Source organism: Trachemys scripta, chromosome 17, assembly GCF_013100865.1.
Source record: "Trachemys scripta elegans isolate TJP31775 chromosome 17, CAS_Tse_1.0, whole genome shotgun sequence".
NCBI lineage: Eukaryota > Metazoa > Chordata > Testudines > Emydidae > Trachemys > Trachemys scripta.
This window is the reverse complement of record NC_048314.1, coordinates 16,522,621-16,549,697: the sequence shown is the minus strand read 5'-3', so window position 1 is coordinate 16,549,697 and position 27,077 is coordinate 16,522,621. Positions and strand designations below refer to the sequence as shown.

The 27,077-nt window shown below is 41.3% G+C and overlaps 1 protein-coding gene across 1 annotated transcript in view; it reads right to left on the bottom strand.

The window, feature by feature from the left end:
• CFAP77 (cilia and flagella associated protein 77) overlaps nucleotides 1-24,425 on the bottom strand; it is a 94,266-nt gene extending 69,841 nt beyond the window's left edge. Inside the window, exon 1 of the mRNA XM_034793827.1 lies at nucleotides 24,160-24,425. Coding sequence (XP_034649718.1) covers nucleotides 24,160-24,330 — 171 coding nt within the window. The 5' untranslated portion in view covers nucleotides 24,331-24,425. The remainder of the gene's footprint in view (nucleotides 1-24,159) is intronic.
• Between the last annotated feature and the right edge of the window lie 2,652 nt (nucleotides 24,426-27,077).

Genomic DNA, 27,077 nt, shown 5'->3' with positions numbered 1-27,077 from the left:
AGACCCCCATAAGCAAGTGCGGAGGAGAACTCCAAGTGGCACTTCTCCGTCTTCCTGATATACCACAGATGGCCCGCTAAATAAACTGTTCAGGATTGGGATTCCAAGAGGACATGGGGTAAAGCATTCAGTGGCAGAGTTGGCAGTATGGCTGCTTTACATGGCGTTATCCCTCTTCAACCTCAAAGAAATTCTGAGTCATTAATTCTGGTCACAGCAACTGAATTTCCTCATTTATTAACCCTGCACCTTCTACACCCGGCCTCCGGTGATTTTGGTGATCTCATGTTCTGGCATGGCTGACTCTTTAGGATCAAAAGAAGAGCCTCAGAGTAGCACGCAGGGATGGAGGGAATTGCCTCTACATACAAACACCCTGAGATCCTCATGTATCCTGGGATATCCCATGCACTGGAGAGCCATACCCCCATCTTCTACATGGGAAGGAAATGCCTTCCTGTGAATGGGAGGACACCTGGCAGTCACACAAGTTTAAATTCAGGGAGCCCTTATGTCCTGCTGCAGGTTACGGGCAGCTCCATTGAAGCCAGTGTTTTTCAGGCACCTTCCCCTTTCAATGTGGGAGAGGATGATGTGAGCCTAAGTAAAGTCATGATAGTGAAACTCAAAGTATAATGACCATGCTTATCTTTAGTGTTACATCACATATAAGGGAACAAACCCAGATAATCCCAGTATTACAAGATGAACACTGATCACACATGTTAAAAGAAGTCACCTCTTTTAATGCTTTGTGATCGCTGGTCCTTTGTTTACAGTTTTGGTTCTGCTTTGTTTTTGAGGGATAAAGACCCTACCAGCTGGAAGAAACATGTAACTTTCCATTTTTTATTTTCTAGCATGTAATTTCTTTTGATTCACAGCTAATAAATAGGTCATCTTGTACTTTAAAAATGCCAACATGCCGTATTTCAGTGAAATAGCGACTCTACATTAAAAAGCTGTCAACTTCACTGCAATTTTCCTGCACCCTGCACTGTGGAAAGATGTCTTGTCATTCATGGTTCAATGCTGTGTTCCTGAAATATCTCCGCTTCTGCATAAATAATGAATGTTGCATGAAAATATCTGGCACAAAGTCTGATTTTCATTCCACTCTAAGGAGCTGCTGTACATACTCTGTATTTATTGGTTGATCTTCTTACAAATCTTATTGAAATCACAGCTGTGGTGATAGCAGAGTCCCTGCAAACAGCTGCATGCAGGTGTTCTTACTGACTGTAACCCATATTGTCTGTTTTAAGTCACCATAATTGCTGCCTGAAAAGGACCCTGTTCCATTTAGTGCTGGAAATGTAAAGACAAGCTGGGTAAAGAACAATTTAGAACATTGGTTTCCTTTGAATATTCTTTCATTTTTACTACATGATGGAGTTCTGTTTTCCCTCACACGGTACAGGCCGATCTTGCTTTCTTGAGGAGTTCTTAAAATGGCGTCTACTCTGAAAAGTGAGAAAAGCATTTTCTTACTCAGCCGTTCTTCGGTGTAGCCAGATCTGCTTACTTGCCTAAGGTTTTGCTCCTGTCAGCGCTCCAGAGACAACAGAAAGATGGGGGGACCTGGATTCTACTCCAGATCTTGTATTACCAAGAGAATTGTTAACTTAGGTTCCAACTGCAGAATTTTTATTGCTGGTGGTGCTCAAACAGCAAAGAGCCCAGCTCAACCTTCAGATTCCTGAGTTTATTCATAGATGCATAGATTGTAAGGCCAGAAGGGATCACTGTGATCATCTAATCTGTCCTCCTGCACGACACAGCCCATAGGACTTTCATGAATTAATTCCTGCTTCAAGTCTAAGAGCTGTGGGTAAACTAGAGCATCTCTTTTAGTAAAACATCCAATCTTGATTCAAATATTTCCAGTAACAGAGAATCCACCACAACTGTTGGTAAATTGTCCCAATTACCCTCACGGTTAAAAATGTGCACCTTATTTCTGTATTTGTCTAGCTTCAACTTCCAGCCATCGGATCTTGTTATATCTTTAGCTGCTAGACTGAAGAGCCCTCCATTAGATTTCTGACCTTGCAGTATAGCAAGTATATTACACCAATAATATTACCTTTATCAAAAAACCCATGTAATCTCAGAAAAAATACCAAAGTTAGACAACATCTATTTTCAATAAACTCATGCTGATTAGCATAAATCATGTTATCCTCCATAAATTCTTTATTAATAGAGTCCCTTATCAGTCATTCCATTATTTTGCCTGAGATCGATGTCAGGCTGACAGGCCTATAATTATCCAGGGTCATCCATTAACCCTTTAAAAATACTGGCACAATATTAGCTTTCTTTCCGTACTTGTTCAGAGAGCTGGTTTTTAGAAAAAATGGGCCATATCCTCAGCGGATGTAAATTGGCATAACTACATTCACTTCAATACAGCTATCCTCAATTTACACCTGCTGAGGATGTGATACCTCTTTCACAGAGTCGATTTTCAAAGTAGAAGCATGCTTGAAGCTTGAACAGATGATCCTGATACTGTTTGGTATTGGTTTCATTCTGTTAAACTTTTGCCCACATTAAAACTGGGTAACATGAGCATGCTGGAAGAGAGATATAATGTAGGTACGCTTTAAAACAGTGACTTCCAGTTGATATACAATTGTAAGTAGCTTTAAACCCACCATCCGGCTAAACTGCCTGAGTTCCAAACTAAAGATCTGATTTTGTAAACAGTTACTTAGGTGAGTATGCTTTATGCACATTAATAATCCCATTGAGTGAGCAGTCCCTATTTTTGAGTGAGTTTTAGGTGCCAGAGAGAAGATAAATGGTTTCATGTGGAAATCACTGGCCCACAACTATGCAAAATTTGGCAGTTTCAGTTGAGTTTCTCTCTGTTTTTGGGTGCATCTGGACATGAAACTCAGGGGATGCAAGCCCCATACAAGCTGAAAAATGGGGTGTGGGGAAGGAGTTTGCACAGAAATCCCCGTGAACCAAATTGCTGAGTTTTGCAAGAGTTGAATGTTGGTGAGTTTACATATTGTACAAAAATCCGGATCCATTAGGTTCCACAGTAATTTAATTTTTAGTGTGTGCGGGCTAATTTCCCCGGGCCTGTTATTGCTAGAAGCATTAGCTGGGGCAAGAAGTCAGCGGACTGACCCTAACAAGGAAGAGGCCTGGGACACGCTAATAGTATTAAAAGGTTAGGGCAGGGAGAGTTCTATTAAATGGAATATTAATTGAATTCCTGACATCTTAGCTGACCCTGTGACACATTCATGGGATAAACATTGCATTTAATAGAGCATCATGACTAAAGCCTCTAAATACCAACAAGCATCAGTACCAATTCTTCAAGATATATTACAGGTTCAGCCCTTGGGGCGAGGATGCATTGAAAATAGCCCCCCTGGAAGTCTTGGAAGCAGCGCATTAAAATATGTTTCAAATGTCTTTATTCTCATGTCAGTTCAAATTCAAAACCTGTCCCCCCATGCACCACCAACAACACACACAATGTTTGTTGTTGGCACTTAATATATACAGAAACACACACTTTAAAGGCCAGACATTAAGATTTTAAACCTATCAGCACTGTACAAAAAAGATTTAAAGAAAATTCTTCTCAATCCTCCCCCCGCAAAAGGAGATTAAAACATTAAAAAGACCAATTAAAGAAAGGAATCTCATGGCAACATTTTCATTAACCCTCCCTAGTTCTTCTTTCTGTCTCATTAGCCATTAGAGAGAGGAAGGATCATTTTAATTAGCAGCATTGTAAAGCTTTATTTAAGGCAGCCGTCCCTCCTGCTGCTCTCTGGATTACCCTGTCGTCTTATAAATACAATACCAAATCATTACAGCCAAAAACAACATCACTGAAGGGTTTGAAAGAAAGGGGATCCACTACGGTCAGTGTTTAGGGCTCTTTAACAATGTCCTTTCTCCTTATTCAGGCATAATTCAAACGTAATATTGGGCTTTATAAAAAAAAAAAAAAACCCTCACTATCCTCTTACAGCAAAGCCCTTTCTAGTTTGAGACTGCCATGTGTTCTCTTTCTTTCCTTTTGTTTTCAATGCAGTGAAAGCACAGAGCCACATCTGATAGGATCGACATGCTAGATAGGATCACAGGTTTTCCAAAGTCCCAAATTAGAATTACTTGTTAAATTCTCAACTCAAAAGGACTGATGCACACAAACAGCCCTGCGGGGAGAAGAAAAGAAAACAGTGCAGGTTTGTATTGCGTGGCACAGTTTCATAAATAGGCTCTTATGAATTTTGGTGGCATAAAAATAAACAATTTACGCAGATCTTATGAAAAGGCAATTCTCTTTTTCTAGTCATCGCTTGGTGGATTTCATTTTTGCACAGAAATGACCCCAGGTAACACAGCTGGTCATGAAATCATATGGTAACGTTTCACCAATACTGAAACAGCTAACTGAAATGTGGTCTCAGAGCGAATACAAGCATAAAAGGACAAATTCTGCTCTCCGGTACACTCATGTGATGCTAATGGAGTTGCGCAGCCGTAATTAACCCACAGACTATTATTTGTAAACAAGAGATGGGTCCAAATCATTAGGTTCTGACCTGGAATCAGATCGAAATCCAAATGTCCTCATGCTCTGGGGAATGTTTTTGTTCAGCACATTATAAACAGACCTGAGCTGTGATGTTTGGATCCATATCTAAACTTCTCGAAAGTTGGGGGGAATTCAGTTGCTATGTTCCAGCTCAGGACCATCTCTAATTTTTACTAACCAACGCAGTCCCTCTTCCTTTGGGCCATATTGTTGCAATTTGTCTCTTGCATCAATGTCCTGTACATTACAAACAATTCATTTCTTGAAATGGAAACTGCACAAAAACCTCATCCATATTGAAGAAATTGTATTAAACTATTAAGATTCATCATTCAGACCTGTGTCCTACTTTACTTGACCTGAATAGCTAAATATAGATTCTTCTGTTTGAATTAACATTATCTCTGTTCATCATTGAACAATGGAGTTGCCCAACATTTTCCTTAAAGAAACATATTGTTTGCTTATGGACACTTAAGCAATTCTTAATATGTCATTGTGGAGTTTTAGGCACCAATGCTTGTTTGTTTTGGAGTCTGTTTAGTTTAGATTCTCAGCAATATAACATCAAACAGGTGAAACTGGAAATTGGAAAGTTTCACAAGTGTTTTTGCCAGACCTTGTAATGGTTACATCTTACGGTAAGATGAACAAAAATTATTGGACTTCATCTAGTGGCCTCAAATATTTAAGAATGTTGATGACAGAAAACATGCAGTCCAAATCTGCTCCTTCTGAAGTCAGTAGCCAAACTCCCATTGACTTCAGTCAGCATGAGTAGACCAATAATTTTAATGAGGAGTGAGACTGAAGACAAGGATGTGTGAAATACCCAGTTCCCTTAAAATGGTGATTCATTTTACTACACTGATGCTAAGGAAAATGAATACAGTTAAACCTTAGCTAGCCAAATCATGAGAATCCACAAAACTAATTTATTTTAACCAAAGTCAAGTTCGTTGTGTATAACATATGCTGAAAAATGACTTGCTTATCAGAAATTCTGTTACCTGAATTATTTCATATCCCGCATCTTATTTGGATAAATGAGGTTTGACTGTACATACATAATGATATGTAATCTAAGAGTCTCAGAAAAACAACTGAAGCAATTTCACTGTGATGCAGAAGAATACAGGTGAAAATTAAATACACTGAAGCATTAGCTCCAGAACGACACTAGTGGAATAGCCATTGATAATCTGTATCCTGGAATTTTGGTTTGGCATTTCCCATGATGCCTTGCCTTTGTCTACCGCCGTTCTCGCTATTGACACTGCTTTGCGTATTTCAGGTGCTTCAAAATGGCATCCTGGTCCTGGAAAGGGATGCGCTGGAGTGGCAGAAGGAATAATTGACACTGGGCACTTAGATTTTTTTGCCCAAGCTTTGGCATGCTTTTGGTTTATCTCTAGAAAATCTGCTCTGATTAACATGATCTAACTAGATGTGTCACTGGGAAATATATACCAGCTTCCTTCTTGTTTGATATTCCTTGCCAGTCTACAATGGACCCTTTTCAAATGTTAAAGAGATACCGACAGGCTGGTTAGGTATGAAAAAGTACCTCCCTCTAAGGAGGATAAATCCTAGACAACCTATGTAGCATTTCTAGAGGCTGTATATACGTTTACTGTATTGGGAACTGCACCTCTACATTAACTATAAGGTTTGTCCTGAGCCTACATAAGATACTCTGCTTAATCTGGGTGTGATTAATTGGGAAATCCGTTTAACTGGGTCAGTCCCACAGGGAGCATATTTAAGAGAGTGCTAGTAAATAGCAGTGACTGCTGTTTAAATGGGACAGTTACCAAAAATTCTGCTTAATGGGGACACATTCAGTTAGACTATGTTGACGCTACAAGGCCTATGCCCGCAGAGCCCCCTACCGTAGATGCAGTGTATGCTGACAGGAGTTCTTCTGCCTGTGTACGAATACCATCGCCCTGTGACACTAGCTGTGTTGACAGCCGCACTCTTCTATTGGCATAGCTGTGTCTATACTGGGGTTTTGTCGGCAGAGCTATATTGGGCAAGGGTGTGGTTTTTTCTCACCCTGACAACATCGCTATGCCGATATACATTAAGTGTAGCTCAAGCCTTAGTGTCAATGAAGTGGTGCTTAGCAGATTTACATTTGTTAACTATAGGGGAAATACATTTCACCCACGTATAGCTCAGCCAGTCAGCCTTTGTGCACTGCTCTGCGTGGGGGCTGAAGAGATATCTACCTCCTCAACTCACGGAAACCACATGGGCCCCTATGGCGGCTGCGGTGTTCCATATACAAGATTCCTGGCCACTGATTTGCATATGTCCTTCCCACAACACTTTCTTGTGTGGTGACACAGACGCAATGTACACTGACAGGAGGAGGGATTCTGCTAACATACCACCACCACCCCGCCCCAAATAACGCTAGCTATGCTGACAGGAGCACTCTACACTGGGGATTCTGTTGGCATAGCAATGTCACTGGGGTGTGGCTCTTCCACATCACTAACCAGGGTTCTGGCACACTTTTTATAATGGGGGTACTGATGATGGAAACCAGGTATTTGGTGCTTATTATTACTTCAAGCCAGGGGGTGCAGCATCACCCCTATTTCCAGCACCACTGCTCCTGACTGACATAGCTGTGCCAGTATAAATTTTAAATGTAGACCAGGCCAAAGAACCAACTTCCCTGAAGTGGCGGGGGGTCTGTGAAGGCATCTTCTCACAAAGGGACACTGTGGAGTTTACAAGACACAAGGAATGAGCATTGTCAGCAATGAGTTTCACCCAGAAGAGATTCTGTCAAGTGAATTTGGTCTATTTGAACCCAGTTCTGCTCCCACTTTTGTCACTGGGAGCAGGACCAGTATTTTGAAGTTGATTTGTTATATATAAACTCAGTACTTTTTCCAGAGGACATGATGGCTCAAGAGGTTGGGAGTGGGATAATAGAACCTTTCCGCTCAAATCAAGCCTAGATCAGTAGTGGCTGAAAGAGGTGACCCTCTGATGGTTCTTCAACAGCCTCTGTGAAATAAGCTTGGGCAGTCAAGAAGGGCACACAACGAGGAAAACTGAATTACATCCCCTTCTTCCTCTAATTTTCCACTCTTTCTATCTCCCAAGACTCTACCCCAACCCCAGAAAATGTTTAGCTTCCCAATAAAGATTTTAAAAAGTGAATCAGAATGGTTAAAATAAATCAAGCTATGGTTTTGTTTAAATAATTTGAAAAAGGGCAACAAATAATGATACAGCAATGTACAGGCAATATACAATATGCTGTTAAATATTCATGCTGTAATAAGATAGGTATTTATACATGTCAAGACACTGTAATTGAAATATTTTATTGTAAATGAGCTGAAATCAATAAATAAAATATTTTCCTTAAAAAAAGTGAGCTTGGTGTCAGTCTGCTTCCCAGTGGTCAGTGATCGCATCACAAACATCCCCACCCCAGCTTGCACTAATTGGCAATCTCTGGAGACAGACCAGGGACTGAATGGGTCACACAACCTGAACTATTGTCACTAGAGGTTGATCATCAAAATTAAGGTATATTTGCAGAGGCCAATGTGAGGGAAGCTTGCACTGCTGATGCCCAAGCTGCAAGCCTCCAATTTCAAGGGCTGTCAATTTCCAATGAGTACAAGTGCTAAATTCACCTAAAAACTGAGGGTGGTGATAAATAATAACTTTGTGTAAAAACTTTAACTTAAAAATTAGATACATCCACTCAGTAATTTTCCTATAGCATCTTTTCAAACATTATATGGCCTATTTATTTTCATAGAGTCAAATGCTTTCCTGCCCCCATAACCTGAGTAAATGAGCCTTGCACAGAGGAATTACATACGAGCTGGAAGAGACAAAATCCTCTCCCTGGCGGCAGGACGTGAGAGAGCTGTTTTGCAGCCACTACTATAGTCCATGGATATCCTATCTCCTAGAACTGGAGGGGACCTTGAAAGGTCATTGAGTCCAGCCCCCTGCCTTCACTAGCAGGACCAAGTACTGATTTTGCCCCAGATCCCTAAGTGGCCCCCTCAAGGATTGAACTCATAACCCTGGGTTTAGCAGGCCAATGCTCAAACCACTGAGCTATGCTCAGCTAATTGAGAGAGAGGTGCCTTAGAGTAACAGCTCCTGAATGCCCCTTTGTACAGAGTACACTGGACAGACAAATTATGGAGATCCACTGGCCACACAATTTGGCCCCTTTTCCTCAGTGGGTGACATCAGAGAAGAGCCATGCAAGAGTGAATCTGTGATCTGCCTCTCTCCCTGTGCAACTAAAGAGGCTGTGCTTTCGGGACCATTCATACCAGGGGGGAAACAGTGGGTGGCATTTGACTCATGGCATATATTAGAGAGACAAGATGGGTGAGTTAATATCTTTTATTGGACCAACTTCTGTTGGTGAGAGAGACAGGTTTGTCTTTCCAAACTTCCAAGTTTGTGTCTCTCACCAACAGAAGTTGGTCCAATAAAAGATATTACCTCACCCATCTTGTCTCTCTAATATCCTGGGACCGACATGGCTATCACATCATGGAATATATTACAGATGCGACTGTTACAAAATGACTAGTAACGACAGCACACGTTTATACTTATATCTCCATTTGCTGTTACTGTGTTCTAATTTGTTTAAAACACAAAATTAACAAAACTTTTTTGAAGTCAACAAATCTGCAGATGCCACCTTAAACTCAGTTATTAGAAAGTTATAGTACAGCGACACAAACAATAGAGCTAAACAAAAGTAGGGGCCAGTTATCCTCTGAAGTGGTAGTTTTTCACATAAAATATAATTAATGTGCTAAGACATCATCCATTTTATATACACAGGCTGATTGCTTTATGATGACTAGAACCAGAGTGGATCCTAACTCTACTATATTTTTAAAATCGTTATGTACCCAATATTTGTTCTGACTCTGCTTTATATTGAGATTAATAACTATGTAATCACTTCATTAGTTTATTTAGATTATGTCATTTTAGGAAATTATTGTTTAGATCAGTCTTGTCTTTCCCTTCCATCCCCCTTTCTCTGAATTAAGTAATATCTGAGGAAACCAATTAATTGCAACTCAACCACTGTAATGGGGTCTGCAGTACAATTTGGCAACATCTAATGGAGTTTTAATTCCCCCATGGTGAGTCAACATTTGCTTAAAGAGAGGAAAATGTCATTGCAAACTATTGCCCCAAATGAGGTTGGTAACTGAGAGGCTAAGTGAGGCGCTCTTTCAGGTACATAGTGACTAGGATCCATGGGCCACTTCCTGTTTTATTATGGGCGAAATTCATTAAGGGCCCTATGCCGAGTGCTCTCAACTCTCATTGAGCACTGTGGGAGGTGTGGCACTTGGGATTTCCCGGGAGCAAAATCAAACCTTAAAGGCTTACAGGTGCAGAGGGCCTAGCAAGGAGGAATCTACAGTTGCATGCATGTCTCCATTGGAGAAAATTCTGTACAACAGGAGAGATTGGAATCCCAAAGAGTGACATTTGCCCTGGTGTGGAAAGCCCATGTTGGGGGTGGGTCACTGGATCAGCAATTACAAGGATCCAGCAGCCCTAACCTCCTCTCACAAGAAAACACTGGAAAGCTGAAAGATTAAAGCTTGTTGTAAGATATGTTCTTTAATGTTTTTTTAAATAAGTACATTGGTTAATTTACAAACTTACTTTGCAATTGCATTGAATCTTTCCAATTTCTGCTACTTTCTAAAGGGTAAGCAGGGTCCTTCCTTCCTGCATCAAATGGGGCTTTGCTGGGAAGTCTCTTTTATAATGACAATCACCTCAGTGGCAGAGATGACAGACCTATTTACAGGGGGTGAAATTCACCATCTGCGGAGGGCTCATTTGAGGCCCTCCACAACATCCAAAGGTGGACTCCTGTGGCGACACGTAGCTCATGCACGATGTGGTCCTAAGCTGTTGAATTTGGTACTTAAATGGCAGGTAGGACCTGGTGTGGGCCCTGTGCACTGGGATGAATCCAAACCTCAATGGAGATATTTAAACTCTGATAGGTGTTTCTAAAATATGGTTCTGACCATTCCTTTTTAAACACACATTTGTCTTTAGTAAATATTTAGCTATCTAATCTCTTATTATTTATGATTCCTATTGCGGTAGCACCTAGGAATCCCAGTCCTGGACCCCATTGGTGCTAAGTGCTGTACAAACACAGACCAATAAGACAGTCCCTGCCCCATAGAGCTTACAGTCTAAATTACAACATGTGGATACATACAGTTGGGGGAGCACATGGAAACAATGAGACAATAGAATTTACCACTAGACTTTTCCTCTTATGGGATTGTTCATAGTTCTTACTACAGCCAGAAATTACAGTTGGGATTCTCAAAGGATCCTAAGAGGGTCAAGCACCCAGATTCCATTGCAATTCTATGGGACGTGGCACCTAATTTCCTCAGGCACCTTTGAATCTCTCATCTTTTACTGCTATTGATTAATGAACATTCTTCTTGGTGAATGCTGACACATTTCTGAAGTCAATCTGCCTTTCCCAACCTTTTGACAGTTTAAAAGATTTGAAACAAAGCCACATTATCTATGATGCAACCAATTTCAGCAGCATCTGATTAGCACAGAGGGGCTGCACTTTCCTGACTACGTTTTGGGGTGATTTTTTATTTCTAAAACAAATTGATGGCCTCAAGAAACAATGGTACATTTTTTACAAAATGTATTATTTCCAGGATTTTCAGGATCGTGTAGGGAAATAAAGTTTTGCAATCCTTCCCCTCATAATAAGTCTGTCCAAAAATGATGTTGCTCATTCTGTTGAAAGATGGTTTCATTTTCTACTCAAAATTGGTATGAAAAATTTGCCTTGCCAAATGAACATTGTGTACTGAACTTGTCAAATCCTCTCTCCTGACACAAATAAAAGATAACATTGGGTGGCAGCATGTAAAACAGTTCTGACAAGACAGCTGGGATGGAAGCAAAGAAATACATGTTTCTCTTTTCCTTTTCTTAAGAAAGGTAGGGGAAAGAGCTGTAGGAGTGAATGGCCACTTGTTACAACTAAAAATACATTAATAATTGAATAAGCCATTTCTGTGTGGGTTTTAAGGAAGATCATAGTGATCCTATTTCCAACTAACAAAAACATGATGAACTTCAACTTTTTCCAGGTAGCAAAAAGCTGCCAAAGTGCAGAGTATAGCTGAATGAAAGGGCTATTCATTCAAAAGTTTAGAGTAGCACAATGTAGGCTGTAATTACTAGTTATAACACAGTGGAAAATTATTCAAAGTATGTTTAAAAATAAATAAGGTAAATTATAGCACTTTCATTAGATCTGTAGTCATACTATGTGAGTGACTTTTTTTCCTATTAAAATTGTTGATTGAAGGCCGTTAGCTGTTTATAAGCTCAAAATTACATTTCTTCTCTCTTAGGGGTTGCCTCCGTTAAAAATCACAACAACTGCCTAGTTAGTAACAAGAAAAGACTCCTAAAACTGCAATTTTAGGGGGGGAAAAACACAAGCATGAAACACAGATTGCACCTTCAAATCCCCAAAGGCATCACGCTTCTTTGTTCTGCTAAGAAAAATTAACCTCAATCTTGGCTCAAGGTCCCCCGATTGATTATCATAGTCATTTAAATACTGTAATCTCATTTTCAGCATCAGGGAAGGGGAGCGAAAAGAAGAAAAAGAGAGAGAGGGGGAGAGCAAGGGGGGGGGGAAGAGAGAACAGAATAAATTATCTGACAAAAGGAAAAAGGGCCTTTCTGCTTACGGAGCCTATTTCAGATCCTTCCACTTGATTGGAAAAGTTGATGAAGTTTAAATGAAGCAGAATTAGAGGCTCAGGCCACTGAGTATTGACGGGGGCCCATGGAAGAATGTGCAATTCAATAGGCCTGATTTCTGTGGAAAACAGGGGAAAGGCCTAAATGGTATAATCTTCAATCAAATCTAACATCGACACTGACAAGGCAGGGTAATGAGATAGGCCAGATCAGGCATGTTGGTTAAAGAAATTAATCCCTCTTGCTGCACCAAGAGTTCAGCTTTGATGCCTATTGTACAGACCCCTGTCCCAGCCTATCTAAATGCTAACTAACTGTGAGTGTGATCTGGGACTGTGCTTTTCATTGCTGGGGCTAATCTGATAACAATTTTATGTCTCTGATTATGGAAGCACAGATAGTGAGGGAGCCCATAACAGTGGCTCTGGGTGGAAAAGGAAAGGAAGAGAGGGGTGGAGACAGACAGAGAGAATAAGATACATTTTTTTTTTTTTTTGGGATGTGAGAGGAAACTTACATTTCAGTGTGTATTAGTGCTTTAACACACAATAATACATGGTAATTATTGGCCTTACAATCGCCTCCTGGCCAGCTGATCGGTGTCTCATGGGACTATGGAAGGGGACACGTAGCAACCATGGAGGAAAGCTGAATGAATCATAGGAAAGCAAACTTAAAAGGGACATTGCCAGCTTAAAAATCATACTGCAAACACAGAAATCTCTTTATCTGTGTTACACAATAAGCATAATGAAAGCAGATTTAAAAAAAAAATCCAAATTGCTCTTCACTAAATAGTCTTTAGCTCACTTTGAACATTTGCCTTCTCTTAGCTTGAGAACTTGGTAAAGGCAGTTTCACTTTTCCTTTTAATCAAGTTTCACTTGCAGGTTCCAAGTGCTCTGATTTTGGGTTGCAACCACAGAAGGGGATGTCTGTTTAAAAATAAATATTTCCACTGGTATTAAAATATATGTGTGTGTATATATATATATATAAAATAAACATGGTATGGAATATATATTTCTACTGATTTATTTATCTAAAATTTTGGTCCAAGTTTCATTTGACAGGGTTGCTTTAAATCAATTCTAAATCAAAACAAATGCAAACAAAAAGTTACAATGCAATGTACTTTATTTTAAAGAATTGTAAAAGTTAAAGTCAGAACATCCTTGAAAATTCAGGACTTTGTCTAATCTATATAGAGTGAGCGGCCAAGGTGAGAACTAAATCATTACTGCAAGATTACAAAGATTTTAGATACAATAAATAAACATAATACCTAGCCTAAGGGAATTGGTATGGTAAGGGGTTTTTGCCTTTTAAGAAAGTGTGACTCACTCTCAAAATGTTGAAATAAAAAATTGGTCCCTAAGACCTTTGTAATGGCATTTGGTTTGATCTATCTTCTGCCATCCAGTACATGGAAAGATGGACAAATTATTTTCACTGTAGTAAATCCTCTAAAAATAAAGAGATGCTCTTATGACTTTCCTCCAGGAAACTAGAAATATACCTGTGTGCTTGAGAATTTTTCTTGCCTTCCCTATTGTGTAGTTCTTATTTCTTCTGGATGTTGCAATTCCTTATTTGAGCCTCTTCAGTTTTTTTTTACTGTATGCTCAGCCTGCTTTCTTCCGGCTCTTCCAGAGGTGCTGGGTTTTTTTGTTCCAGTAGGTAGGGCTGTTATTGTGTTCTTATGAGTTTCTTTTAGTGGAGTCTAAGGTGTTGCTCTCAAGCTGCTGGGTTCTCTGCCTCTGGAGAAAGGCATGTGAATGAGGTGGTATCATCAAGTATTTGGTTGAACTAGCAGAGGGGAATATACTTTAAAAAGAACTGTGAGAAACTGAGTGGGGCTGGCTGATTTTGAAGACCTCTCTCCTCTATTTAAAAGGGGCTGACTCTCTCTGAGTTTCACTTGGAATTTGAATTAATCTGAGAAACACAAGGAAAACAACAATCACCCTGGTTTGGCATGGTTTTGGGTCCACGCCATAAACTGGTTGCTAGCCCAAAAGCTTCTTCAATCTTTCAAACGATACAGTCCAAGTCTTAGGTTTGTCACAAAACGTTACAGCTTGACACCGCTCCAGCTGCACTTAGTGGCATTACAGCCTCATTTTATGCATGGCTCCATTTGTGACCTTTTTTCTCTTCCAGCTACGTTCTGTCCTCCTTTAGCTTAATTTCTTTGAGATTTCCCAGCACTGAAGGTTCTCACAAGAGGCAGTGTAGATGTTCTCTGCTATGACAACACTGCCATTATGATTACACTATTACAACAATCCAGTCTAATGGTTATTATTGTACTGCCTAACTTTAATACTGCATCTTTAAATCAAAGCATCTTTGAGTCTTTATTTCCATTGTATTAGAGAGAAAAACAAAAGAGATTTTCATCAACATAAAGGGCTTTCACCTTGTGATGTCTATGGGTTTATTGGTCTCACCAATTTGTATTGTTTGGTTCACATAAAGGATCAAAACTCCCTCTTGCTCATTCTTTTATATACTCTATGCCAGTGATTCTCAAACTTTTGTACTGGTGACCCCTTTCCCATAGCAAGCCTCTGAGTGCGGACCCCCCCAATATCAATTAAAAACACTGTTTAATATATTTAACACCATTATAAATGCAGGAAGCAAAGCGGGGTTTGGGATGGAGGCTGACACCCCATGTAAGAACCTCACAACGCCCTGAGGGGTTCCGACCCCCAGTTTGAGAACCCCTGCTCTATGCAATCCTTTTGGCTGAGCAACTTTCCATTTAATGTGCTACTAGTAACTAACTCCTCTGTCCACTGACCCACATTTGTCAGTTTCTAGCCTGAACCCTGATGTGCCTTTAAATTATTGTGAGAAAAATGCAGCATTTTCATTTGTAAAGAATATTTATTTACTACTTTGAAATGCCTTATTAATCTCAACAGTGACCATGTAAGATGTGGGATGGCACTGAAGCACACTGGGAGTTTAACTTCTTGGGTACCAAATAATTTATGTTTTAAAACTTAGATCAGTTCATGCTGAGAAGAGAACCCTTAGAAGTCAGTGAACTGGTGAAACAAAGCTCAGAAACCAGTCAAATGATTACTCAACGACCCAGCCCTACATTAATGTATTTATCTAATTAATTATTGAGCTACACTTTATAGATTTCTTGGAACACACTTTTAAAAATGTAATGTTGGCCTTGGATGGCAATAATATAATCATAATATTTAGGACTGAAAATGCCGCACAAACACTAATTAATCCTCAGTGTCCCTGAGTGGTAGGTACAGAAGGCACTACATACAGAGAATTTGGGTAAATAGAATAATTAACATCAAATAAACAAAGACTTTGGGCCAAACCCTGCTCACTCCACTCATGCGTGTAGTCTCATTTAGATAAGTGGGAATACTCACATTACTAAGGCAAGCTAAGATTTGGCCCCTTAAGATGTTTTGAACAGGAGATTTCTTGGTTCTGAATAACTGAGTCAATACAGAAATTGGGAAAGAGAACAATAACTTAATCCAACAAAACTGATAATTAAGGGGAAGTTACTTAGAGTGCCTCTGGATTCCAGGTCATGACAGATAAACAACCGCCACGTCACATTTGGCCCTCTCCCTGGCAGCCGCCACAGAGAGGTCAAAGGCTGAATGGGCTCTGAAGTCTTAAATATCTTCCCAATGTGCAGCGGCAGTCAAAAAAGCTAACAATGTTAGGAACCATTAAGAAACTGATAGATAATAAGACAGAAAATATCATCACGCCACTGCACAAACCATGGTACACCCTTGATCACTGCACAAAGTTCCAGTTGCCCCATCTCAAAAACACATATATTAGAATTGGAAACGGTACAGAGAAGGGCAACAAAAATTATTAGGGGTATGGAACAGCTTCCCTATGAGAGATTAAAAAGACTGGGACTGTTCAGCTTGGAAAAGAAACAACTACGGAGGGAAATGATAGACATCCATAAAATCATGAATGGTTTGGAGAAAGTGAGTATGGAAGTATTATTTAGCCCTTCACATAACACAAGAACCAGGGGTCACCCAATGAAATTAATAGGCAACAGGTTTAAAACAACCATAAAGAAGTACTTTTTCACATAACGCACAGTCAACTGTGGAACTCGTCACCAGGGGATGTTGTCAAGGCCAAAAGTATAACTGGGTTCAAAAAAGAACTAGATAAATTCATGGAGGACAGATCCATCAATGGCTACTAGCCAAGATGGTCAGGGACATAATCCCATGTGGCCGGATGTCCCTAAACCTCTGATTGACAGAAGCTGGGACTGGACGACAGGGGATGCATCCCTTGATAATTGCCCTGTTCTGTTGGTTCCTTCTGAAGCATCTGGCACTGGCCACTGTTAGAAGACAGGATACTGGGCTAGATGGACCATTGGTCTGACCCAGTGTGGCCATTCTTATGTTCCTATGTTAACTATCATTTCACTCCTAGATTTGGTCACTCCAGGTCACAGGGGAGGCATGTATATGAGGCAGTGTGTAAAACCTTGAACTGTTGCTGAATATGCTATATCTGTTTGGTGGTTAGAGTGATGATTTTACTGTATGTCAATCTGTCACCTTTCACAAAGACACTATGTTCACACAATTTTTTAATATGCATATGAACATTAATGTGCTGTGTTATTGTTTATGAACATGTTGGTAAATTTCAGTAGCGATGATCCTTTCTAAAAGGAAGCCCTTATTTTAGTAACTTAAGGTCCAATCCTCCAACTCACATAAAGCTGTGTACGGATTCCCTACATGAGTTAAAATTGCAGGATTCCACCCTAGGTTAGTCTGAGAAGGAGGAGGAGCAGGGATCTGGTTATTTTACCAGTTACTAGCAATCATGTTTTATAATTTTTGTAAATGTGCCCTGATACAATTATGGAGAAATGTCTAAAATAAACAATAGTGTGAAGGTGTAAATCTAGTAGTGTGACAAGGCACAGCAATGCAGTTTTAAATCTCAGTGCACTAAATAGGCATGACTTACTTATTAGGGTGATTGCTCTTGCCAAGACAATGGTGAGAAACCAAGTGGCCAAAGGTTAAGCAGAGCATCTTGGCTTTGTAACACTGGCTCATGCAAAGACAGAGGGTGTTGGTGAGACTAGTTGACAGTTGCAGTTTTACCGTGGCACATGGATATAACTATGCAGTGAGTGCTTAAGAAAAGAGAATGATTAGGGAAGAAGGTTGAAGATATGAAATCGGATTTAACTATAGGTACAAGAAACTAATCATGATTAGTTACATTACAGTACATACAAAAAACTGTTAAGATGACGATGCTGGATGCACGTGTGCCAACAGAGGCCCGAACTGCAAATGAAGGTGGGTAACCCAACAATAACTCACGGGTGTGCTTAGAGAAAGCCTTGATTAGTGCATTTTATAAGTTGAAATAAATAGCCTTTCCCTCCCCCCACACATATTTATAGCTAATGTCTTTCCTTAACCTAGTTTCCTGGATTTCTGCAGGGTGTACTATAACTTGATGCAATATGCTTTTCTTTCTTGTCCTCCTCCTCCCCATCCCTTATGCCCCTGAAAACAAAATTACTTCTGTGAGTGACTTTCCCATGTTGCCTTAGTTTGTAACCAATCAGATTGTTTAGGAGTATCTGATAGCAATATTACTGAGGCTTTTTGAAAAAATAAATCTGAATGCCATGTTGGGGAAAGGTTCCGGCCTGTTCTATACCTACTTACCAGGTGGAGCCCCTGCGAAAGATTCTGGACTGATGAGCCTCGAAATTGAAGTACTCTGTGTATCCACAGAATTGCCAGAGCAAGGGCAGCAGCCGAGTTAGCTTTACCCACCCTATCTCACTTTGACTTGGAAGGAATGGAAGTTCAGTCTCCCTGCCCTACTTAATCCATTATTTCTCTCCTGCAACTGCAGGGCTAATGGTGATGGGATCAGCATTGTCATCGCTCACGATTTTATCAGGAGTTTCGTGATATATTTTACTTGTTTTTAAAGCCTCAGCTCACGTACTTAAGTTATTGCCTGAATATCCTAGCTTGCATTTTTTTGTTTAAAGGCAGTTTCTAGCCTTTGTGGCTATGGATAAAAGCTTAAAAATGTGACCTCCCCCTGCCCCCCAAATGCTACAACAGAAGGCAAATAAAAAGAACCTGAGATCCGTTGCTTTTAAAATTTCATGTTTTTTAAGCCAATCTGATGATCGTAGGGAGGTTGACTCATGATTCTGGTACACTTAGAGGGTTAGCAAACCTCTGGTGGTTTTTTTGTGGTGAGGAAGCCTGAGTTCTGGGACCCCGACAGACCAGCCCATTCACGGGGGCCAGCATATTTAGACATTTTTAAAGTAGCTCTGTCAGGGCTAATAGGCCCTAGCCGCACAGGGCTCCTGTGTGGCAACTCTGACCTATCAACTGAGCGATAGTGACACATGTAACTTTAAGCCCAGTTCTGTAGCTCTTAAATTGACTTCAGTAGAAGCTTTGTCTCTATAATAATGTTGTGTACTGGGTAACAAATGCATATCAGTTATGATATATGATACATAAGTGGCAGGATTATCCCAATTTATATTTTTTTGTAAACATACAATTTATCCAGCAGATTGGTTGTTTATATCTGTTTTGATGTAAAGCAGGTGCATTAATTGTGAGAAGTGCTTTTACCCAATACACGGTAGCTACTCCTTAACTGAGCATGACCTTAATTCTCAAATAAATACATAATTATTTAACATCTTTTTTAATAAAGGGGGAAAATATTGACTCATTTTAGTTACAGAAAAATCATAGTGATCTGTTAACATCTGTCCTTATAAAAATCCTTATAAAATTTTAGTTGGAGGGAGGGAAGGAATGTAGTACAAGCTTGTCCCAGGCAAATTCCACTTATAACAAAAGGAACTGTCATTTGATAACATAGCTGAAGGATCCGGTGAGTTAACAGCCTTCAGATTTTCAGGTTATAAAATGAAGTTGGTTTTGAGATACAAGCAAAAAAACCCCAAAAAACCTACTTTTTTCTTTGTACTCCCATTATATAATCACCAAGTTGATTTTTAAAGAAAAAAATGTAATTGCTGAAAGGCTGGAAGTTTTTATATCATGTTTAAAACTCTGAATGTTTATGGCTAAACTATAAACCCCATGGAATTGGGGTGGGCAAGATTATAAAAGGAACTCAAGCCCTAACTACAGTGACACAACCTGAACTATATTGGTGCCAATGGCAGCACTGTATGGTGTAGGAAAATGAGGAAATTAAGCAGGAGAGGCTGCCCCCAAGAGGAGAGAGGGAAAAAACACAGACACAGTCAAACTGCTTGCGATTTGCTCAATGCTGCTGACTCAAGAGAGGCATGGCATTGACTGAGGTAGACCTTGCTTCTCCTCTTCATCCTCTAACAAGAAGCAATCACAGCCCCACGGTACTGCAGGGAGGAACACTAATAGGTCAGCATTTTTTCCCCAGCCCTTGGCTGAGGATTGGAAATCGAGGAGTTGGTTGATCCTTGAGGCTATTCTGCGAGTGCCATCAAGAGGACAAAAGCTGTAATTCAAGTGGCTGCCAGGGGGAAAAGCAAATCAGTTACTCTTTCATACCTACAAAACTGAGGTCTGCTCAGGGCTGAGCTTATGATGTGCAGGGCCCCAAAGTTCCAGAAAGGCTGCGGAGGAGAAATCAGGCTAAAAAGCCCCAGTGCTGAAGTGTGCGTGGGCATTCGGTGGTGAGTGGTTTCCTTCAGCTCTGAATCCACTGCCAAAGAGGTGATATTGCTAAATTCATACAGGCTGTGGAAGCCCCTCAAGAGTAGGGTCCCAGAGCTGCTGTTTGCTTATGTTTATGACAAGCCCTCAATTTACTCATACCGCTTTGATGATATTAAATATAACTTCCATTTAAATTAGATGCAAAACATGAGGAGAAATGGAGCAGACACTCACTGAAATCACTTTAAAAAAAAGGCATAAACAGTAATTCAAACAGTGTTTACGAAAATGCTGGAAGACTTGGAGTGCCCCCCAAAAGTCAGGCTTTGGTGATTTCTGTGCAGAAGCAGAATTTTACTGGCATGAATATGACTGAAGAAAAAGGTGACAGAAAAAGGCTAGTCTGAAATGTCTCATTCAAAAGAAGAGCTATACAAGAAGGTTTACAAGGTGCTCAGATCCAGCAGCGATGAGTGTGTATAAATATATGCAAACATATATTTAGCAAGAGATTACTATATTACAGCAGTAACATGAGAGGAATTTAAAACAGCCCCAAGTCCCTCTGAATACTCAATGGATGAAGTCTGGTTACCAAACTCTTCCTGAGTATTGCACTAAAAGGAAAGCCTAGAAGCCAGAGACTAGAAAAACATCACAAACACCATTTTTAATCATTTCAAATTGCAGTGAATTTAGTAACCAGGAAGCAAGAGCCTAACTGTACAGTCATCCTGCCAGAGGACGCTAAGCATCCCTGTTTATTGTTGCTAGGTGTTGATAAACAGCTACCAAATCTAGTGGCTGCATCTTAGCAGTGTGTGAGCTCTGTCACTCTTTGAGCTAACTCCCAGGGGTATTGTACCTCAGTCCTGAGGTGCAGTCAGCACCCATTGTTATTCTAGTCTTGATCTTGAGAGCATGCCAGCCATGCACAACATTGTGGTAACTTATGTGGATATGTAAGTAAGATGTAATCAGCAATTCATTTTTCACTTGTAACTAGGGAAAAGCTGAGCTTGGGGAGTGCTCTGCTCTGGAATTTTGATTTGGGCCCATTTCCACTTCTGACGTAGGCTGTGCCCTTCTCCATTCTATTGTTTTTAAATGAGAAGTAACAGTTCACAACCCCTTCTTTCCATAAGCACATTCCTACCTTACAAGTCCCAGATTAAGACGTTGCTACACTGTTTGATATTTACTGCGGGATTCCCATCTCCACTGCCCCACAAGCCCTGAAAAGCTGCAAACTTGTCACGTTTTCATTTTCTAACACCTCCCACTCCCAACTGATTATTCCCCTCCCTGAAATCCTTTTCCTGCTATCATTGGCGACGTTAAATTGCTTTTTAAATGAACCATCTCTCTCTTTTTACAATTGCTGTAAAGAGATGCCTGAGGCACAGTGTAGGATCTGATCATTGAGACAAGCTTTGTGGATGTCCTTCTGACTTATTTCTATTTTAAGATACTGGGGGGGGGGACCCAAAGCACAAATTATGTATGTACAAGAGTACTGAAATGCAGCCAATTCTAGGATGTAAGGTAAGTAACAGACACACAACACAAGGCACAAAAGGAGAGGGAAATGATACTTTACCCAAGGACACTGGGGCAAACCTTGCCACAAAGAGTACCATAGGATATTTAGTGTCCACACAGAACTCCTCTAGTCTGAAAGGCACTGACAGGAAACTGCATGAAGCTCAATTTATCCACCTCAGAAAGACATAAGCTGAGCTGATATGGCCAAGAAGACTGGAGGTCTCAGAAGCGGTTTTAACTCTTGTTCTCTGGCTAAAATGTCAATTTAGGGCTTATACCAGGCTAAGCTAAATCCATCCTCTAAATTTACAATGGGATGCAGGATTTTTCTTCACCTCTTGCCCTCCATTATTGTTTAGTGTTGCTAGGTGCTGATAAACAGCTACCACATCCGGCACCTGCATTTCAGTAGTTTACGATCTCTGTATGTCCCGTAACTACCTTCCACGGATGTTGAGGCTCAGTTAATATTTGTAAAATGCTTTGAGATCCTGAGATGAAAGGTATTATAGAAAGGCAAACTATTATTGCATTACTATTTTTGGACCACTAAGCCCTGTTCCTGATTATTAATGAAAAGATGCTAATCTCCTTGAGGGTCCTGTGGCACCTTTGAGACTAACAGAAGTATTGGGAGCATAAGCTTTCGTGGGTAAGAACCTCACTTCTTCAGATGCAAGTAATGGAAATCTCTAGAGGCACGTATATATCAGTGTGGAGATAACGAGGTTAGTTCAATCAGGGAGGGTGAGGTGCTTACCCACGAAAGCTTATGCTCCCAATACGGGAGGAGAAACTGTTTCTGTAGTTGGATAGCCATTCACAGTCTTTGTTTAATCCTGATCTGATGGTGTCAAATTTGCAAATGGACTGGAGCTCAGCAGTTTCTCTTTGGAGTCTGGTCCAAAGATCATCTTACAGCAAAAAAACTTCAGGACCAGACTCCAAAGAGAAACTGCTGAGCTCCAGTCCATTTGCAAATTTGACACCATCAGATCAGGATTAAACAAAGACTGTGAATGGCTATCCAACTACAGAAACAGTTTCTCCTCCCTTGGTGTTCACACCTCAACTGCTAGCAGAGCACCTCACCCTCCCTGATTGAACTAACCTCGTTATCTCCACACTGATATATACGTGCCTCTAGAGATTTCCATTACTTGCATCTGAAGAAGTGAGGTTCTTACCCACGAAAGCTTATGCTCCCAATACTTCTGTTAGTCTCAAAGGTGCCACAGGACCCTCTGTTGCTTTTTACAGATTCAGACTAACACGGCTACCCCTCTGATACTAATCTCCTTGAGTGAGAGAGAGAGAATTAACATTTTCTGTCACTAATATATAGATATGGGGGTTTCTTTTCTTTTAGTCTCCCCCTTTCCCAATATTTCATTCTGAAAACTGTGTTTGTTTTACTAGTACTCTTGTAATTGTTATTGTTATAGTGTAAATTCTGTTTATTGTTGAAAAATTAACAGATCTAAAAGTGTTTACCCCAATGGAAAGCTTGTTTCAAAATACCAACATATATTAGTAGGTAATTGTATTTTAACAAATATTTTCACAACTCCTCTCTGCCTGGAAAGTTTATTTTCAGAGATCACTTGCATCTCAGCATTAGTAAGAGCAGGACACCATTGCATGATATAAATGTATTAAATGCTGCTCTCTAGCGTTTAAAACTGCACCAGCAAGCACTGCTCTTCAATACTTACAAACATGCTGTCACTGCTCAACAACTTTACTATGTCAGGGAGATCAAGGTCACTGGTCTTTATCATAGTCATATAGTAAACTTACCCTGCTACTACATAATCTGGCATTTCTATTTACCCTTTCTTGGCGGCGGAGGGAGAGGAAGAGGGTACTTTGGTTGTGGTGTAATCTGGACCATTTTCTGCTGAGCTGGGGAACTCCTTAGTAGGTCTTGGGAACTATGGAGCCTCCCCTCCACTAATGGAAGTTCAGGAACTAGCTCTGTGTTCCCCTGGGAGAGGTGTGTGACTCTTTCTTTTTCATGGGGCTCTTTCTTATCCTTGGCGGACATGGATGGAGTGTCTTCCAAGGAGGTGGGTTCCCAAGTACCTTGAAAACAAGTTGATTCTGCACCATACTGTCCCCGGAAGTGTGAAATCTACTGGAGGAGGGGTTGCTCACTTAGGGTGGAGGATGAAGTGAGGAGGGTCCTGGAGGGCTCTATGATGGGGGAGGGTTGTATCTAGGGGCTCCTAGGGAGGGTTGCCCCTCTCCTTGGCTCTGAGTGGGGTCTTCACTGTGCAGTCTGGGGGAAGGTGGGTATTTGGGACAGGGGTTCACCCCATGCTGGGTAGGGTCTCCCTCTGCCCGGGCAGGGGGTGCCTATGGGGGATCTCTGCCGGGGGTGCCTCTCACCTTCGCTATGAGCGAGTTCTGCACCATGCTGTCTGGGGGAAGGTGGGTGTTTGGGGCTGAGGTTACCCAGGCGGGGGGTGTCTATGGGGGATCTCTGCCGGGGGTGCCCCTCACCTTGGCTATGAGCGGGTTCTGCACCATGCTGTCTCGGGCCACCCCCAGCCGCTCGTTCTCGCTGCCCGGCTGCACTTCGGCCAGGGTCCTGGGCCGCCGCGGCGGGGGACAGATCTGGCTGGCGCTGCGGCGCCGGGGGAGCTCCTTGGGGCCGCTGGTGGCCGCCGCCATGGCCGGGGTTCTGCTTCGGCGCTCGGGAACGCGGGGCCGCTGGCTCCCGGCGCCCTAAACCGCACCAGGCACGGGGGGGCAGCTTCGGGAGAGGGAAAGCGGAGACACCCCCCACCGGGGGCAGGGGCATCCTGCGGGCGCAGGGACAGAAGAGAGGCAGAGACCCCGGCCCTGAGACCCACCCCACCGGGGCTACAACTCGAGGGGGGGGGCAATAGGGACCGCTATGAGACACCCCCCCCCGCGCAGTGATGGAGCGGCCCGTTGCCAGGACAACGAAGGACGCTAACCGGCTCTGTAAAGGCTATAGTAAGGAAGGACTTGGGGGCGGGGAAAATTACTAAGGGGTGTGTGTGTCCCCAGGCACACCCGGCCTCCTCCCTCCCGAGCAAGCTTTGACCCCGGTGCCTGCCCTGCTGGGGAACTGGCCCTTTCACAAGCCTTTTGCTGTTCCAAAGCAGCAGCAGATGGAGGAGGAAACCTGGGTCATCAAAGTACATAAGAACGGCCAGACTGGGTCAGACCAAAGAGCCATCTAGCCCAGTATCCTGTCTGCCGACAGTGGCCAATGCCAGGTGCCGCAGAGGGAGTGAACAGAACAGGTAATCATCCAGTGATCCATCCCATGTCGCTCCTGCCCAGCTTCTGGCAAACAGAGGCTAGTGACACCATCCCTGCCCATCCTGGCTAATTGCCACTGATGGACCTGTCCTCCATGAACTTATTTAGTTCTTTTTTGAACCCTGTTATGGTCTTGGCCTTTACAACATCCTCTGGCAAAGAGTTCCACAGGTTGACTGTGCGTTGTGTGAAGAAATACTTCCTTTTATTTGTTTTAAACCTGCTGCCTATTAATTTCATTTGGTGACCCCTAGTTCTTGTGTTGTGAGAAGTAGTAAATAACACTTCCTTATCTACTTTCTCTACATGATTTTATAGACCGCAATCATATCTCCCCTTAGCCGTCTCTTTTCCAAGCTGAAAAGTCCCAGTCTTATTAATCTCTCCTCATACAGAAGCCATTCCATACCCCTAATCATTTTTATTGCCCTTTTCTGAACCTTTTCCAATTCCAATATATCTTTTTTGAGATGGGGTGACCACATCTGTACACAGTATTCGAGATGTGGGAGTACTATGGATTTATACAGAGGCAACATATTTTCTGTTCTATTATTTATCCCTTTCTTAATTATTCCCAGCATTTTGTTCGCTTTTTTGACTGCCGCTGCACATTGAGTGGATGTTTTCAGAGAACTATCCACAGTGACTCCAAGATCTCTTTGTTGAGTGGTAACAACTAATTTAGACCCCATCATTTTATATGTATAGTTGGGATTGTGCTTTCCAACGTGCATTACTTTGCATTTATCAACATTAAATTTCATCTGCCATTTTGTTGCCCAATCACCCAGTTTTGAGAGATCCTTTTATAGCTCTTCGCAGTCTGCCTGGGTCTTAACTATCTTTAGTAATTTTGTATCATCTGCAAATTTTGCCACCTCCCTGTTTACCCCCTTTTCCAGATCATTTATGAATATGTTGAATAGGACTGGTCCCAGAATAGACCCCTGGGGGATACCACTATTTACCTCTCCATTCTGAAAACTTACAATTTGCTTCCCCCAAAACCATGCAGAGATTAAAGGGCTGCCTTAGCTCAATGTTACAAGGGACACTGTCCCCCGGAAACCTAGCCAATTATGGGGGGAAACGTATCATGTAGTACCTGGATCCTGTAATATAGCTAATTCCCCCCCACCCCCAGCCAACTTTGGTATTTTTATAATCCTCCTTTTTCAGTGCTTTCTTTTCCATGTGAATGCCTCAACAAATGACAGGGGAAACTGATTAAATCCCAACCTGACACTACAAAGTGCTAACAGAGAGACAAGGTGTATGAGGTAATCTCTTTTACTGGACCAACTTCTGTTGGTGAGAGAGACAAGCTTGCTGGAAAGCAGCTTGTCTCTCTCACCAACAGAAGTTGGTCCAGTAAAAGGTATTACCTTATCTCTCTAATATCCCAGGACCAACAAGGCTACAACAACATTAAGAAGTTTGAAATACAGGAGCTGAAAATATCTTTTTTCAGAGTAAGAATTTATATTTTACTTTTAATCTGAAATTATCTTCTGTCAATATATTACTGGGGATTGAGTCAGGGAGAGTCACAAGACAGGAACACATATGTTTAATGTTTTAAATCACATAGTAGAGAGGGAGACACATACTTTATTATAATTGCCAGAGTTGATCTTCCTTTATCAAGAGTGATTTTATGTTCCCTTTGCTAAAAATGGCAAGGAAAGCTTAAATTCTTTTTCTTCAGTTTCATCCAGACTACTTCATCTTGTCCCTCCTCTGAACTCTATTTTGAACTCCTAGACAAATGGGAAGCTGTCAAAGTAGACTCATCAGGATTTGCTGGAATTCTGTCTGCTGTTAGTTTGCAGCCAGACTGTCAGAGAGGGAGGGACAAGAGGAGAGCCATCTGATGCCTGAGTTGAAGTTGTAACTAGTAAAAGAAGCACCTGTGGATGATTATATTGAGGAACTGCTCACATTACAACTTTTCTTGAACTGGACTCATACTATGATCTATTGTTAATATCTGGTTAAATATTGTTGGGTGGAAAAACATGGTCCACACCAATTTAGCAAGCTTAATCAATTTCAAAGCTTTATTGTCCTAAAATTCTCTTAATATACTACCACCTTAAAGCACAAAATATAAGTGCATAAGT